Source organism: Pteropus medius, unplaced genomic scaffold (genome assembly GCF_902729225.1).
Source record: "Pteropus medius unplaced genomic scaffold, Ma_sr-lr_union100, whole genome shotgun sequence".
In the NCBI taxonomy this organism is placed as follows: Eukaryota; Metazoa; Chordata; class Mammalia; order Chiroptera; family Pteropodidae; genus Pteropus; species Pteropus medius.
In genome coordinates this window covers 4,502,224-4,519,704 of record NW_024352786.1, presented here as the reverse complement: position 1 = coordinate 4,519,704, position 17,481 = coordinate 4,502,224, and the positions used below count along the sequence as shown (strand labels likewise).

General features: G+C 34.6%; 1 protein-coding gene across 1 annotated transcript in view; it reads right to left on the bottom strand.

The window, feature by feature from the left end:
- The window catches only part of NPNT (nephronectin), a 79,081-nt gene that overhangs the window by 37,509 nt on the left and 24,091 nt on the right, over nt 1-17,481 (bottom strand). Inside the window, 2 exon segments of the mRNA XM_039848853.1 lie at nt 907-1,026; nt 9,563-9,655. Of these exon segments, the coding sequence (XP_039704787.1) occupies nt 907-1,026; nt 9,563-9,655 (213 nt within the window).

Here is a 17,481-nt window from a genome sequence, read left to right as displayed (position 1 = left end):
AACCACCATGCTGCACAATGCTAGAGGAGTCTAGCATCACTGCCACATGCCATTAAACATGAATCCACCTCATTCCAAAAAGTTCCATGCTAAATATGCGATGCTAAATAAAATTAGCTAGACTTTTTTTTTTTATAAAATACAACCCTATTAGATAGAGATAACTGATAATTAGCTAATTTAACTGATAATTCAGCAAAAATAAAAATCAAGTCATCAATTGTTGGATAGCTATAAATACAACCTCAATTCATTATGTTCGATCTGCAAGGAATTTTACAGTATTATCCATCTTATAAACACATTCGATGATAGTAGGAAACACCATACATTTCTTTCTTACAAGACTCACATAAAATCTACTTTTTGTTACTATAATCATTTATTTTTATTTCAAGTAGTCTTTTCTTTTTTTAAAAAAAGGGACATAACTTAGTCCTTAGACAATTATAAAGACATGTAAAAATGAAGTGAGAAGATATTTATGAATGGTTTATAATCAATCAACAAGTTTGATGGATGCTTTACCAGCCAACAGTTTAGAATCCATCTTTATGAAGAGCACAAAAGTCTTCAAATAATCACTAATGTTCTTTTTCTAGCTGGAACAGCTCTATGCCCAGATAGAAGAAAAAACATATAAGAAAATACACTTAGTTATGTTACTTTTTCTAACTACTATTTCCAAACCAATTTAACGTTGACATCCATGGTAAAAGGATGCTAGCCATCTAACGGGGCAACTTTTATTTTGATTTCCAGTTCCTTAGGCACGTATATAAACACACGCTCACATCCCGTTCAGGAGGAGGACCTGGGAGGCCACTTTCATTCTCACACTGCCAGAGCACAGAATTAAAGAAATCAAGCCCAAAGCACTTATAAGAGTTAAGATTCTTGACATACTTGAGCAGGACCCATCCGGCATGAGCATGTATCCATTGAGACAGTAGCACTTGTAGCTGCCGTAAGTGTTCATGCACCTGTGCTTACACGGCCGCGGCTTCAGGCCACACTCATTTAGATCTGAAAAGAGTGGAAGTTGAAGCAAGACCTCGGCATAAGTGTAAACCATTTAAAATACTTCTCTATATTGAAAAAGGAAGGAGAAAAGTAGGTCAAGCTATAGTATTCCAGTCATTTACATAAGAGATGGAGCCTGTTCACACTGTCTTAATTTTAATGCTGGTTAAAGTAGGGGCGACCAAGAGTTTTCTATCAAAGGTGACTGAAAGCCTTAAAAAACCGAGGAGGCCATGTGAATTTCTGCAGCTTAAGTTATACAATACATGTGATCTCTGTCCACAAAGGACAGTTAGAATACACTGTGCCTACCTCGTCACCCCTAGAAAGAGCAGTATACTGACTCCTCATGGTGCTCTACCATCTACCTGACTCCAACATTCTCAAAATATCTGGATTCTATGAGATTTACTCCTGACTATGTGCTCCTCCTCTTTTAATTTCTTCCTGTCTCTGTTTAAAGAGGATATTATGTGAGCCTATTTTGTTTACAGGGAGTATATGGATTTTAAAACATTATACTGCTTTGACTCTCCCAAAAGAAAGCTACATTTTCAGAAGATAAGAGCTAAATGAATTATAGTGATCACTACTGTAGTTTTTCTTGTCCAGTCTTAAAGATTCTATATTGATCTCAGGTTAAAGAAGAAACTTCAGTTTCCTACTTTGGTAATGCATTCAAGTCACAAAATAAACTTGAAAAAAAATTACTCTCCAAGATATTTTCATTCATTTGGCAGTGAAGGACATACGGAAATACTAATGGATAATAGATAATGGACTATCATTATGTATTTTAGGGTTATTGGTCTAAATGTTAATATGAAATGAATTTATAAATTGCACATGAGCATTTTCCAACCCATTTGAAAACTGCCTCAAGTGAAGATAAAACTCATGACATATATATACTAAAATAGCAATGCCCAAAATGTAGCTATCATTAAAAAGAAATATGACCACATATTTATTTTGTCTGGAACTGCCAGCATAAGCACTGATTAGCATAACTTAATTATCTATTAATCTATGTCATCAAATCAGAAATATGGATAAATCTAGTTGCAAGCTGTTTTCGAATCTAATCAAATTTAAATTTGACCTGCTCATTTATTAGAACTCTATATATTTCACTCAATTAAATCACCACGTTACATTGTTTTTAAAACCATCAAATAATTACTGCATCTAAAATTTTAAAAACATTTTACTGACTTTCCAACTTGGTCTTTTCTCTAACCTTAACACAACCGTAAACAGATCCCCAGCTGGGCAAAGCCTGGGGAGATCAAATAACAAACCTTTGTCATCTCCTACACTTTCTTCAATTTTATAGTTTGTCTCTCGCACAGTCAAGGATATTCAAAACTGAGTTGCATTTTATGATATTTCAAAAACAATTTTCCTCAAGATGCTTTGCAGATTATATTATCAATAAAAATTATTTCTCCTGCTAAATTAACTCCACTTCTCATATTCTTCTATCTCATATTTTAATATTTATTAAAAATTAGAGAATCTTTTCAATTTCTAGGAATAGCTGATTATTATTCCTAATACATTCCTGCAAATTCACACCTGGCTTTGATAAACCCCTGAATGATATTATAATAAACAGTATTTAATCTAAAAACATTGTTAAAGAAAGGCTTTGTGTTTTAAATATTTTTCTGTATGAAGTAAAAATAAAATAGTACAATCCAACAAAAGAGTAGAGTAAGACTGAATTTTGTTATCTCAAGGGAAGATTATTAATGGGTATAAAATGTATCAATTAGGAACTCTGAGGTCTATTTTTAAAGAGCCACAAACTTTTGTGGGTTTCCTGATGGGAACTGATTAAATGTTCATAGCTCCAGAAAACTCATGTACAAGCAGTATTTATGCTGATGGAGACTTCTCCGACACTGTGTCTATGAACTAAAGCTGAGGCCCAGCTGAGGCAGCTGCATTCTTGGCCAATAAAGGGCTCCTTAGGACAGCTCTGAGAGTCTCCACGAGACTGGGGCTGCTGGTGGTCTTCAATCCAAATTTATCCTTCTCTGCCCAAAAAGTACTTTGGAGTAAAGAATCATGAAACTGAAAGGAAATGAAAAATCAGTAAGATGTCATAATTACAAAAGAACCTGGGAATCTCTCTATGAAACAATATGGAAAAGGAAATAAACTGCGACATTCAATAGGTAAATTGTAGAGACATTTCTTGATTATTTTACTGTTATTAAATTGACATATAAATATCCAAATACGTTGGAAGCGATTGGAGAAAGCTGTACTCTACCAGCTGCTGACTGAGTGGCTGATTCTCCCTGACAGTTGGCTGGTGTTGATGTCCTCAATGACTGCCACCATTGCCCCACCTGCCATTAGCATTGTCTCCTAAAAACTTCACAATGACCCTTACAAAACCCACTGCAGTAATTATGAAATAAGATTCCACAATAACCCATAATTATCGGTAGTTATGAAATATGAGACTTTTGCTAAAGCAGGGAGCTTCAGAAGATTAAAAGCATCTGGTATCCTGGGGATGAACTTTTTCCCTCAATCTTCTTCAGGGTTTCTATTCTATAGTTATTTTACTTTATTTTCTTATTGACCTAATACCTTATAAAATTGAGTAAATACAGGCTATTTCCAAAATCTCTTGGATTATAGAACTAGTAACACTAGTATTACTATCAAATTAAGTCCAAAATTAAAAAGACTTCCCATTTATAGTAAATGCTCATATAATAATAAAATGGAACAATATAAAGAACATGAAAATTTTCCTTGATCACACATTGTCAACTCAATCTTAAAAGTTGGTAAAAGAACCTAGGAAAGAAAGTTTTAGTGTGTTTTTTAAAATTTAGTTTAGCTCTTTCTCTAAAGTTTATAATATAATATAAATTATAAAGAAAATCTATAATAAAAAATTAATGAATTCTATCATGTAGCTATGTTATCAAAGAACAGAACTTTACAATTTAACCTCTTACATTGAAATGCTTTAATTATTAAGTGTATAGTTCTTAAAGAGCATCTATAAGGCCAGAGTATACTTAAGCAGGATTGTGGATTCAGGAGCTTGGGTATGGGGAGGAGGAGGGGAAGAGAGCTGATCCAGAACATAAATGCAAGCTGCATAGCATTATAATTACACTTCAGGGAAAAAAAAAAAAAGAATTAGAAATTTTATCAGCATGCAGACACTGAAAAGTAGCTTGAAAATCTGGAAAAGAATCACTGAATAAGACAACCCAATAAATTTTTTAAAGGAAAATAATCTTTCATTCATTTAATGGACTTATTTTTTAATGGACTTATTTTTCCCATGGAGGCTTAGACTGGACAATGTCTCAGGAGTCTAAGCTTTTACATTTTATCTGACTAAAGTGGAGGTCATAGGCAGACAGATGACAATGTCAACTGCCATAACTTTTATTTTTTAAAGACAGCAACAACATCGATTATCTTAAATTAATCCCATTGCCCTACTTCTTGGCGCAGGAGATATAAAAATGCATCCAGTTCCCTATTAGTAGAGACACAGTAATTAATAATTTAAACAATTTAAATTCAGACATTCTAAGTTCCTAAATCTATGAGGGGGTGAGGATAAAGTCTTTTAGAAAAACTGTAAAATCATGCTTCCACCTATGTTTTCTACAAAACTTTCCAACAGAATGAAAACATTGTTATTTTTCCTGCAGGCAAATAGGGCAGGAATTACACTCCTCCTATTACTAATTATTTTTCTAAACCCAGACACATTAAATGACTTGCTCGCAATCAGTCAGGTACTTAAGGGCTGTAATGGAACCAGAACTTAGCCCTTCTAATGTTACAAAATGTACACAAAAAGAAGGAAGCTAATATATTATTTCATTTCCACATAACCCAAAACTCTACACCCCAAATACAGAGGTGAAGAAGACATGATTAATTTTAAAATCTACTTAGCAAAAGCCATCAAAATCCTGATTTCAGTTGCTTTGGAATTCCTGACTTCACCTACATATGAAAACCAAATTTATTTCGTTATCCGATTTTTAGAAAACATTTTGAAATCCATAGAAGAAGAAGAAAAGCAATGACACTTGATGTAGTGAAAGGACAGTGGAGGCTCCAAGCTTTATTAGAGCACAGAGAATCAGCACCAGGTGACAATTCCTGCTGCTTGCTTCACAGGCTCAGGATGCTGAGGCTGGGCACTCCTGGGGCTGAACAATTGCAAGAAGTGACATAACTGCAGGAAGCCGTGCAGGTGGGAGGAGCAGACCTCCTGAGATAATGCACGCTCACCCCTTGAAGGTAAACTTGTGGCTTGATGATCCAGGGGTTGGAAAAGAGGCTGTTCACTGCCTTGGTCAGGAAGGGTTGGGTAGAAGTGTTCGTCTTCACACCAGGAAGAAGGTAATAAGAGTCAACTTTGAATTGATGTCATTTTTAGCCTTAAAAATCTTTATAAGTATGTATTAAACAGTTATATAAAGTTGATGGAGTTCAAAAAGAATCCTTTAGATACTTTATAAAAAATAGTTTCTATATCTTCCAGTTTCTCTCTTTTTTAAGTTTCTATTTTCCTTAAAATTTATCACTGCTATCTTTCGTCCCCCAAACACACAATTATAAGTTAACAAACCATCATTCTCATAACGATTAAAAAAAAGAGAAATGGTCATTTTTTTTAAAGCATGATTTTAGTCATCAACAAAGAGAGAAAACTAAAAAAAGAAAAACAGATTATACAAATATTAGGTATAACCAACTTGCTCTGTTTAAGGACACTGAGGCCTTAAATGACCAACTTAAGACCTTTTCCTTATTATTATGTTGTACAATAGTTTAAAATACTCCCTCAAAATTACACGAGAACTTATGATTTATATAAAAGACTGTATTTAAATAAATAACACAATCAATGTTTCCATTCAAATGTAAGAACTTAAAGTTACATTTAGGTCACATTTAATTAGAATATATATAAGAAGCTTTCTGCAAAAAATGGTAACTGTTCCCTTTATTAGCTTATCAAAATATAAGATGGGGCGAGACTCAAAAATGGAGAGCCAAAAAGGTAATCACATCCTGTTTCAAGACTCGCATATTATTAATAGTTAAACTTCCAAATTAAATGAACATTGGTTTCTGGAGTTGAAATCACACATCTTTCAAAAAGTAACGCTACAAGAAACTACTTTAATAATAGGGTTAAAACATTTAAACTGTTGTGCTAAGAAAAGCAATCAGCTTCTCAGATTTAACTAAATCACCAAAAGTTACTGTCTGGTTATCTGGTACAAGACACTGATTTTTTTCTTGGGATAAGAAATTCAACATATGGTACATAAACCATGTCAAACATTAGTAATTGTTATTCATAATTTGTTTCTTCTGAAATTATTATAAAGCACACTGTGAATTCAAAAGAACATTTTCCATTCCTGAAAATATTCAGTGATGTACTACATGCTAAGAATCATTCCCTAATGGAAAGTTATAAAAAGATTTTTATCTATAATAGTATCCTTTTTTGGCTGAGGGGAAAGAGGATTTGTATGGGTACAAAGACTCAAGGAAGGGAAAAATATGCATGAATAAAACTACCAGAGAAAGTAAAGTGGAAAAAAGCAAATCTTGCCAGAGTATGGGTTAGAATTTCATCTACTATAAAAGGTACCATGTACCTCATAGAATATGCTAATGATCAGTCCAAGCCTATGGTTTTATGTGTGATCCAGCTACAGCAAATCCAGAAAATTGACTCATGGGGAAGAGCAAGCCACCAAGGGCAGATTATACTAATTTTGCGACAGGCTGTTAAATTAAGCCAGCTCCCAAGTAGGCTTGCCCTGCTATTCTGGCTGCTCCCTAAGCACTCTTAAGTGCTTGTCATTTACTCAAGCTGTTCACTCAGCCAAGCAAGTTTCCAAGAGGTGATTTCTTAAAGTACACATTTCGCAACAAAAATTTTAGCAGAGATTTACTTTATACCCAAATCTACTTTTAATCAAAAGCTAATTGTCAGCTCTGTGAAATTATTTCAAGGTACCTCTTCTTGACATTTCTCTCCTCAAGAAAAAAGGGACCTGTTTGATTTCGCTTATCTCTGAGTCATGTTTTCTACTTTATTAAAATGTATGGTCTGGGCAAAATGGTGTATGTTAATTTGTTACATAGCAGATACAGGCAATTTGCTCTAACATCGTTCCTGGGGGTCTCTGGACAGCTCTTCCACTTACCCAGCTCACTCACCCTTACAGGGCTCGCAGTCCATGGATTCAGAGACTAAGGTACGAGACAACTCCTACGGCGTTCAGGACCGAGAACCATTATAGGAAACAGTCATTCACTTAATAAATAGTCAATGTGTACTAGTCATGTGCAAGTCATTTTAATAATAGTTTTTAGGAATCCAGAAATCAGAGAGGCACCACAGAGGGTTCCTGCTCGCAAAGAATGTAAACCTTTCCATCAGGAACTTACCAAATTGCCTTTTTGGTAAAAAAGGTAACAAGAGCAACGATTAAAACATATAGGTTTACTATAATCAAGATTGGATTTAAAATTACATTTTCTGTGTCAGCTCTATTTTTGCAGGTGTAAAATCCCATTTTTCTACTAATGAAATCCTCTTCCCCCTAAGGAATATAGTTTTAGGAGGCAAGGTTTCAACTTACTGTATTTCAGGTTTTTTTTAGAAAAACAGGTATGTATTATTAAAAAAAAAAAAAAGTACTTGGTAAACTGGTTTTCTGAAAATAAGAGATACCTAGAGATGAATCCTTGTTCCAATAATAAGCTTTAGCATCTTTGAAACAAAGTTGATGCAGCTCCTACAAATAAATTTAAATGAATTTTTCTGCTATCTCAACAGTAGTTTTTTTCAATAATCTTCCTTGTAGAAATTCTTGGCATCAGGACAACAAGTTTTATGGTGCTGACATATTAATGAAACTTCTGATGGTTTATGTTCATCGCTTTTTAAAAAGAAGCAAGCTGGGACTCTAAGATATAACACTGATAACTCAATAATCAGAACAGAACATGCTGCTACTTGAGAACTTAGACTAGAGAAGGAAAATCATATGGGTTTTTAAAAGAGTAAAGTGAGACAATAAGAACCTCATTTATTTCAAAAATACAGGTGTGTTGGATAAATTCCAAGTTTAAAATATTATTAGAAAAGAAGCACTAGAAAAAATTTGTTACAAATCAAGTAGCAGATAATCTAGAATACATTTTAGAATAGCAGCTTGCCCTACCATTGGACATGTCACATTTGACTAGCATAGATTTCATCTGATAGTGAACAATTTGACATACTTTAAAACATCAGTGTTCTGGATTGTTATGACAACGAAGTCTGTAAATCACAAGTTTACATGACACACCTCAAGGAGTATCAGATATCGAAGAACAAGAATGTTTCAACAATATCATTTCTGTATCAGATGAGGTCAAGTAAGTATCTATGAGACAGTCAGACCCCACATAATTGTTTCATTTGACATTTAAAATGACAGAGAACATTACTTTAAGAAACAAGTGAAAAACTGACTCTTTTATCCTTGCATATTTCTAGTGAAATCTAACTGTAGGTTTTCTTCTGGATTTTTTTTTTTACTCCTAATGGTACAAAGTGTGTGGCTGAAATTAATTAAAAAGACAAGCCTTGTCAGATTTGTTCGCATAAGTCAAAGGATCACATTTCCAATGATATTTTCTTCATCCAAAACTAAATTGGCAGAAAGAACATGAATTATATAGATAATGGCTCTAAGCTGACATAGTAGGTCTTTTACCAACTAATTTTATAAACTTGGACAAGATACTTAATATCCCTGACATCTCTTCAAATAAAAAATAATGCATTATTATTTATAACTTAATTATAATAAATAATACTGTGCAGCCTAATGTTTTTGTAATGATGCAAATAGATTATTTGTGACTAATCTATTTAGCATCGTAAGTGCTAAATAAATGTTTGCTTTTATAAGCTGATGCCGATTAAAAAAAAATAACTTGCTGAGTTAATCAAAATCTTTATTTCTTGGAAGAACACTGCAAACTGGTCAACAGTTGAAGGGAATTTAATCATGAAATTGAAGGGCTCAGAGTTTGAAAAGACCTCAAAATTTTAAGTCAAACTTCCTACCTGACTTTGAATGTTAAAGTGTTGTCATCTAACTGGGGTCCACAGAGGTTAACAAGTTGCCAAGGCTTCCTCACTAGTTAGCAGATGAAAAAGGAGTAGCAGAATGTAAGGCTTCTAACATTACTGGTGCTGCGATTCTGTTCTTCAAAATACATTTTAATTATTAGCAGTGAATATGAATAAGAAGATGAAATTCTTTTAATTGTCCTCCGATAAAATAATTTTAAAAGATTTACCATTATTATGTTTTTACCTTTCAGTAAATGGCAGCTCACATATGTAGAACAATAGTTATGGAAAAGTGGTTAGGGATGAGGACTCAAAACTTTTCTATCAGGCAGGAATAGAGGGGGCTTGTAATTGTTTGCTTGTGTCACACTGTTTCCCTACCTTGATTGCAGGTTTTCCCAGCATATCCAGGATGACACTTGCACTTGTTTGGTCCAATACATTCACCATGTTTGCACTGTGGTTGGCACACAGCTGAGAAAAAGACAACATCGTGCATTATTTTCCCATCGGCAGCACACCATATAAAATCTATGTCATGTACTAGCTTGATGGTGAAAAATAACACTAAGAACTTACAACAAAGTAGCAGAAATATTCAAAATCACTGTCTTAGAGTGGTAAGCACTGTCTAGACAACACTTTCATACATGTTATGTACATGTGTGCACGTGAGCATGTATCACTTGGGGCTGAAAAATTTGCTAAACTTGACAACACTCAAATAGTCAAAAAAAAATGTAAGACTATACATAAACACAACTGATGTTTGTCAAAAGTTATAACTTTAAAATAACCTGCGCCTATATTATCAAACCCATTCTCTCAAGTATACTTCAAAAAAGTCAAGTATATTGTTGAATATAAATATATTGGTTCTATATAAACTCCAGATAAATTTCCAGTTAAATAATGAAATACTTATTTTATTGGAAATGGTATTTCTAGGTATGAAATAGTTCAAAAAGAAATAAAAACTGAAACAATATTTTTTGGAACTTCAACTTAAGAATACCTTCTCATCTTGCTCTTTCTTAACCTTAGGTGTGTTGCAATTGCTTGTCGACCTGTAATGTCCGTCCTATAGCCTGTCACGGCAAACAGAAAGTTCTACTTTACATTAACTACCTTTCATCAACTGAGTGTGTCTTTCTTCAAGACCCTAAAATACTATAAAAACATCACTCAAATCTTTTCACCGTCTTTGATTCCTGCTAAGGTACTAGTTAGAATTTATTCTTTTTACTTTATACCAGTGATTCTCAGCTGGGGGGATTTTTGCCCCCTATGGGATACTTGGGATAAATGAAGACATTTTGGTTGTCACACTAGGGAGAGGATGCTACTGGCATCTAGTGGGTAGAATACCGAGATGCTGCTAAACAACCTACAATGCTCGGAGAGACCCCACAAAAACAAATTATCCAACCCAAAATGTGATGGTGCCAGGTTAAGAAACCTTGTTCTATGCCAAATACGTGTATGGGCCTATGCCAGGTACTAAAATAGATGAAAAATCATTGTCTAGAGTGGTCGCTGGTCTCAAAGAGCTTACAGTCTAGATAGAAAGACAAAACAATCATGTTTTTAATTCAAGGCAACATTTATTTATGAGCAGATGGGTGGCACATATGAAACGTGTCAACGAAATCAACACACAACCATATCGACATAGATTTGTACAGAAAGCCTGTAGAACAGACATGAGTGGGGCCTTGAAGCATGGGTAGACAGAAAAGGGAGAATATTATCCAAGGTAAGGGGAAGCATAGTGTAAAATAGACCCTCATTTATTTAAGAGACGCTGAGGAGGCTTTTCAAGTTAAAGAAATGGGTCGATACTGTTAGGAGTGTAAGAAGTAGACAATCATAGGTGAATGGTATCAGATGATGTTCCCTCAATTTGAGACTGAAAAATATACACATTATAGGAAAAGTTAATCAGCAACAGGAGAATTACCTGATAAAAATCAAAATTCTGGGAATATTAGCCAGGTGGTGATATGCAATATGAACTGGAAAGAGTCTAGTTGACATGAAGAAGGCATGACTTGTGTTTGTGACAGGAAGAGACAGGCTTCAGTAACCACTGAGTGAAGAGCTAACACATCTTAGACTGAAGGGAATGGGATCGACAATGACCCTGAATTCTCAAGTCCCTGACACCTGTTCTTTCCCATATTAGCCCTGGCTGTTCTCCATTCTGGGATATGCTCCCAGATTCTGACAATGTCTCAAACAGTGTCTCTTTCAAACTCTAATATTCCCATGAAACTGATGTGCATGTTATTTCTGGTGTTTTCTACATATCCTCACTCAATTCTCACTACCCTTGCCTGGCCTGGCACTCCAGAGGGCTTATTGCCAATTTTACTTTCAGGCCTTTCCTGCCTATTTATTTGTCACTCCAACTAGACTCTGTATCACTACCAATCCTTAGATAGCTCAGTCGGTATTTAAAAACTTGCAAAAAGAAAAGATGAGCAGAATGGAAAGTGTAAATAGTAGAGAAATGTGTTTGAAAGTTTTTTAAATCTGATTTTAGACACGTCATGAAATTCAAAGGGAAGCAATTTTGTTCAAATCTGTAAGAAGAAATGAACTATATAGGAAGGACTTCCAATACTCTTTTTAGGTCAATTGTACACCTGGTAGATGGTTTATATGCAGTTTTTAAAACAAGTCCCAGAATTAAGCCATTTTTATGTAATTTCCAGGTCCCATCATCAAGAAATGCAAGTTGAATATAATTTATTTAAATCTTAAAATAAAGATGTTCCATACATATTAATAATTATATATAAATATGACCTAAATCAAGTATCACTGAGGCACTTGTAAAAGTAAACACCTCAAAATCATTAAAGGTAAGTCAAGGTAGTTACCTCCCAAAACATATGGAATTTGAAAATATCTGTAAAAACATGAAAACGTTGTTTAGAAAGTACCACTTAAAAACTTAAAAATATATATATATTTAGAAGAGGACACTTTATGAAATAATTAAACCTGAGGCCTCCAGGCTATATTGCCTTTTGACCCCCTGGCCAGCCTGACAACCATCATTTATAGCCCTTTCAGGTGCTTTATAGGAACAAAAGTTTTTATTGTCCCCCTCCCCTTCTCCTTGTTTGTTCTCAGTGGAGTGCCCTAATCTTGGGCTCATCAAATGCACAAGTTCCAAGAGGCCAGGCTGTTAATGTTTCTTACATATTCAGGGCATCAGTATTTTTTCCTTTCTTTTTGTTTTACTGCTATTTGCTCTTCTAGTCAACACACTATTCGCTGAAGTGACCAACGACCTACGTATTAGCCAACAGCTATTAAGTGGGATAAAATACTAATAATGCTCATATAACAATTATTTTTCTCTCTTACAAAAAGAAAACTCTGAAAAATGTTGCACAAAAGTACTTTTTCCTATTATCTTATCGGCATTAGGTCTGAAATGGAATTCAACAAACGTGTATTGAACATTTGTTATATATAATGTATTACATGAGGCAAGTGTGGGGGAAATGAGTCACAGAGGATATGAAAAATTAACTGTGAAACTATAATATATTGACCGAAACTTAACAAGGTCTATGAGAAAGAGATGAGATGAAAGAGGGAAGGAGGAGGGGCAGATAACTGACTGCAGGCACTGGAAAGGCCTCCTGTGGGAAACGTGATCTGAGCAATCCCTTAGAAGAAGCAGAGACAGTGGGATGGGGGACAAAGCCTTTGAGAATATGAGCAAAGTATGGGGGAAGGACAATGAAGGCGGTTCTGTGCAAGTGCCAAGTGTTCTAGTGAAGCTGCAGTGTGAAGTGCTCGTAACAGCAGATGAGATCAAAAGACAGGCTAGGGCAGATCATAAATGACAGAACCTGCTGGCTGCTTACCAGTATCTGTTTTCCCCTTCTTCTTTAAAATAAAATGGCTTTTTTCTTTTTCTTTTTTTTTTTTTTTTTTTTTGGAGTGGGGAATGAGTTAGAAATGAAAACTACCAGTTCCTTATCTTACCTGGTAGATTGAGTAGCCAAGCAACTAAATTATGGCCAACTGTATGTGAACAGAAGTTATTGGGTGGAACATTTGCAATGCTACTTTAAAAAGTCCTATTATGCTTCCTCTGCTACTTGCCTGGACTATAGAAGTCATGGTGAACTTCAGAGGCCACTTTGTGGCCATAAGCTAATCTTGAGAATGAAAAGGATGGCAGAGCAAGAAATCATATTAACCCTAAATTGTCATCCTAGCAATTTAGCAATTCTTTGCGTCACTATGACTTGCAGCCAAATATAATTCCTAACTGACTATCCTTGAGCACAAGGCTGTGGGATCTGGACTTAATGTGTGCTCATTATCAAGCAAGCAAAAGTCTTCTTTGGATGCACACTTAGCATAGAAATGTTATGAACATATCCTAATAAAAAAATACAACTTGTCAAACTTAGTTATACGGATAATGCTATGTAACTACAGAAGTATCTTAAAAACTTCATCTCTGTATCTAAAGAATTAAATTAGAAAACACATCCTGAGACAAGAGAAAAATGAAGTCCTGTGGAAACTGGTCTGCCTTTTGAAAACCCACTCACTGTGATGTGAGCTCTCAGTGGCCTGCACACACCAGCCTTTACAACCTGCTGGGGATAGGTCAGAAAAACAACGATAACTACAAAAGAATAAGTGATTCACTATTAGTGGTCCATTTTAGAATAGTCTTCTAAAAACATCAAAAATAGATGATATACTTGATTTAAAAGAAATAATGAGTCTGTTATCACCACAGGTTTATCAGAAAAAGCAGCATTGCTTCTGAGACCTTCATGCGGATCAGGGACAAGAATGTTGGGCTGTATTTGATAGTCTAGTGTCCTCTGCATCCACATGTGGTTAACAGCTCAGTAAGTTAAAGTCAGGTGAGGATCACAAATTGTCAATGAATGAATGATAGATTTTTTTTACTCCAAAATTGGATGCCAGAATTAAGCCCAAATTGGTAAATCGCTCTCGAAATTTACTTTCTAACAGTCCTGTGGCATAATCTCCAAAGTGCCCTTAAAATAACCTCTAAGTCATTACTTTAACTAGAAAAAGAAACAAGTCTCAACTGGCAGAGCAAACATAGCTCTTTAATGTCACATGTCCAAGCCTCTTCTGTTTGCAATCTAATAAAATTTTACTCTTAAAAGTTCATCTTAATGGATGTAACTGGGGTTCTGAGAGTTGGATAGCGTTTTCTGATGTTGATGTAAGTAGTGAGTTATCAAATAAGTTAGGGGAAAATTAAATTCCCACATCAGTTCTATATAATATTTCTTATGTAAACTAATCACACTGGGAGTCAAATGCCAACTTTTGAAAAAATATGGATATCCTGAGGTGCCCAAGCAGATGGTGGCTCTGGAGAGTGACAAGGAAAAAAATCAACTCATCCTCAAGTGTTGTTAGTAACTTGAGACAGATTTTCTTAATGTAAATAAAATTGTATTTAGAGTCTTAAAATTCATCTGTAATTTTTGTTCATCTACATCATGTTGCTATTCAGACATGGTACCACTAAAAGCAGAACAAAGAACCCTATCCTCCAGGGCATGTAATTTAGAAACTAAGGTGGCATAGAAATATGCAAGGGCAGGGCAAAAGAATGAATGTGTACAAAACTGGGATATTTCAGAGAGCTCTCATTACGTCTAGTAAGTTTCAGAGAATTCAGATATGAATGAACTCATTTGAGGCTAACAGGAGCATACAATAAGAATCTCTTTTTCAAACAACAATTGGCCTTGGAAGACAGCAGCCAAAAGAAGCATGAAATAACTCATTGCTGTATTAATGGGACCTGGAAAGAATGGAGGCAGAATTTATAGGGCTCCACTGGAAAGGGCCTTACGCCATCCCATATTATAGGTACAACAAAATCCAGAAGAAAAAATCCTACAGATTACAAGATCTCCAGAGGAAAATAACTCTCCAGCTTCCCTAATATCCTGTATTCTAGTGCTGATTATCATGTTTTCAAATCTAAATTCCTGCTGCAGTAAAAAGTGAAGTAAAAGTGCCTCTGTTATCTCTATAAAATATTATCCATTAAATACTCTCATGAATACAGAACTCAAAATCATTTCATGTGACCGGTTAAATTCATCCTCACAATATCCATATAAGGCAGGAGAGAGGCTGACATTATCCTCATTTTACCAGCAAACAAGTGAAAACACAGAAAGTTAAGTGATTTGCCTGATTTTAGTAAAAATTTCTTATCCCAGTTCCACAGACAATCCACTAGTTCTTCTGGTGTTCAGAAAAAGGCCCGGAAATTCAGTATTTGGAGTGGGTTGGAAGAGAGGAGAGTGAGATTATAGTAAAACACTACGTGGGAAAGCATGAGACGTTAGAGAATGCCAATGGTAATTAAAGGCATAAAGGTGTTTAAGTTATATTTCTAAGAAGGAAAAGTCACAGTTAAGAGCATGATCTGTAATTTTAAGAAAATTAAAGTAACCTTGCCGGAATATTTCCACATAAAATATTCTCTTTACTCCCTTGCTTGTTTCATGCCGATCTCAGATTCTGAACCATTAATAAAGTATAGAATTGTTCTCTTCTGAAGTATTGCTATATCTATGTTTTTGCTCTCGCATTTTATCTAACAGTATTTTTATAGAAAACTTACAACTATTTTTGAACTATATTAAAATATTAAGTCAACCAATCGTTTGATAACATACAGCATGAAGTTAAAATAAATAAGGGTTTTTGGTCTATATAATGTTGTCTCCCAAAAGCTGTCTTACGATGACTTATTTCATTTTGGTCTTTAGGAACATCCAATTCAGTCACATTTTCTAAGCACCATTTCATTTCTCACTATTTAACTTTTATCCTGAAGTAGCCCAAAGAAAATGTGTCTGTATCTGCATCTTCTGTGTCTCAAGCCAACTTTTATTTATCATAAATAAGCACTATCCCTTCTCACTGAAGAAATCTTCTGAAGAGTGTGTCATTTTCAATCTACTTGGATTTTTTCTTTCTGTTTCCATTATGATATGAGTGGAATTTAGATTAATGCCAAATGCGAGTTTAAGAACACATAAGAAAATGTTACTATTTATTTGGAAGTGTGAAGTGGGCTTTTTGTTTGTTTGTTTTAAGTAGATGAACAGTAGCAATGAGCACACCCAGAAAACAGGTTGTTTCTAAATACTACTTCACAATAAAAGGAATCAGGGTGGGGGCAGTGAGGTTGGGATATTTTGCTGTGATAAAAAGGATGTATTCAAAGAATGATGAAAACATATGAAAAGGAGGTGTTCCATGGCCAAACGTGGGTTAATTTGAGGACCAAATAGAATAAGGATAGTAATTGATAACTACTGAATAATAAAAGAATCTATGGGTCCAAAATGATTTTAAAAAGAAAACAGAGCTCCTCTTTACAGAATGCCAGCGAACATGCAGAAGGAATGACAGAATTTGAAAAACGCAATTTTACAACCATCACTGAAATAATTGATATGATAAAAAATTATCCACAGATGTTAAAACTTTTATTGGTTGGAAGTTTGTTGTGGAACGGGATATTCAAACAGTTCCAATGTACCACTTCATGGATTACTAATTATAAAAAGTGCCTTTAGTGCAAAAATCTGGTGGACGGAACCTTAATCAAGTGATCAAACTTAACATCAGCAATAATGGAACAGCATGACATTATGTGCAATGGAAATGTCATGACACATGATGAGAAATTAAATGATGAGAAAACTACAGACAAATTTAGATTGTGAAACATTCTACCTGGGACTCTTCAAAAATGTCATTGTCAAGAAGAAAATAAAAGTAGTAGAACTGTTCTAAACTAAAGGAGACCAAAGAGGAACGTCGAGTATATATAATATGAAGATACTTGATTGGATCTGGATCAAAAAGAAAAAAAAATCATCACTGGGATAACCAGGGAAATCTAAATATGGACTGTTTATTTCATAATATTAGTTATCCATGTCGTATTTCTTAAGTGTGATCATGATAATGTGGTTTGTTGGTAAATGTCCTGTTCTCACGAGATGCATGCTAAAGTATTAGGCATGAAGGACCATTCTGTCCGCAAGTTACTTTCAAATTGCTCAGTGAAATAGAAAGAAAAAATGAACACAGATATGTACTATGTTAACAATTGCAGATGAAGAGTATCTGGGCATTTACTGATCCTATATGTGCAACTCTTCTGTGGATTTGGAAATTTTCAATGCAAAATTGAGAAAAATTTATAAAACAAGAAGAATAATATGCATATCTTGACAAAT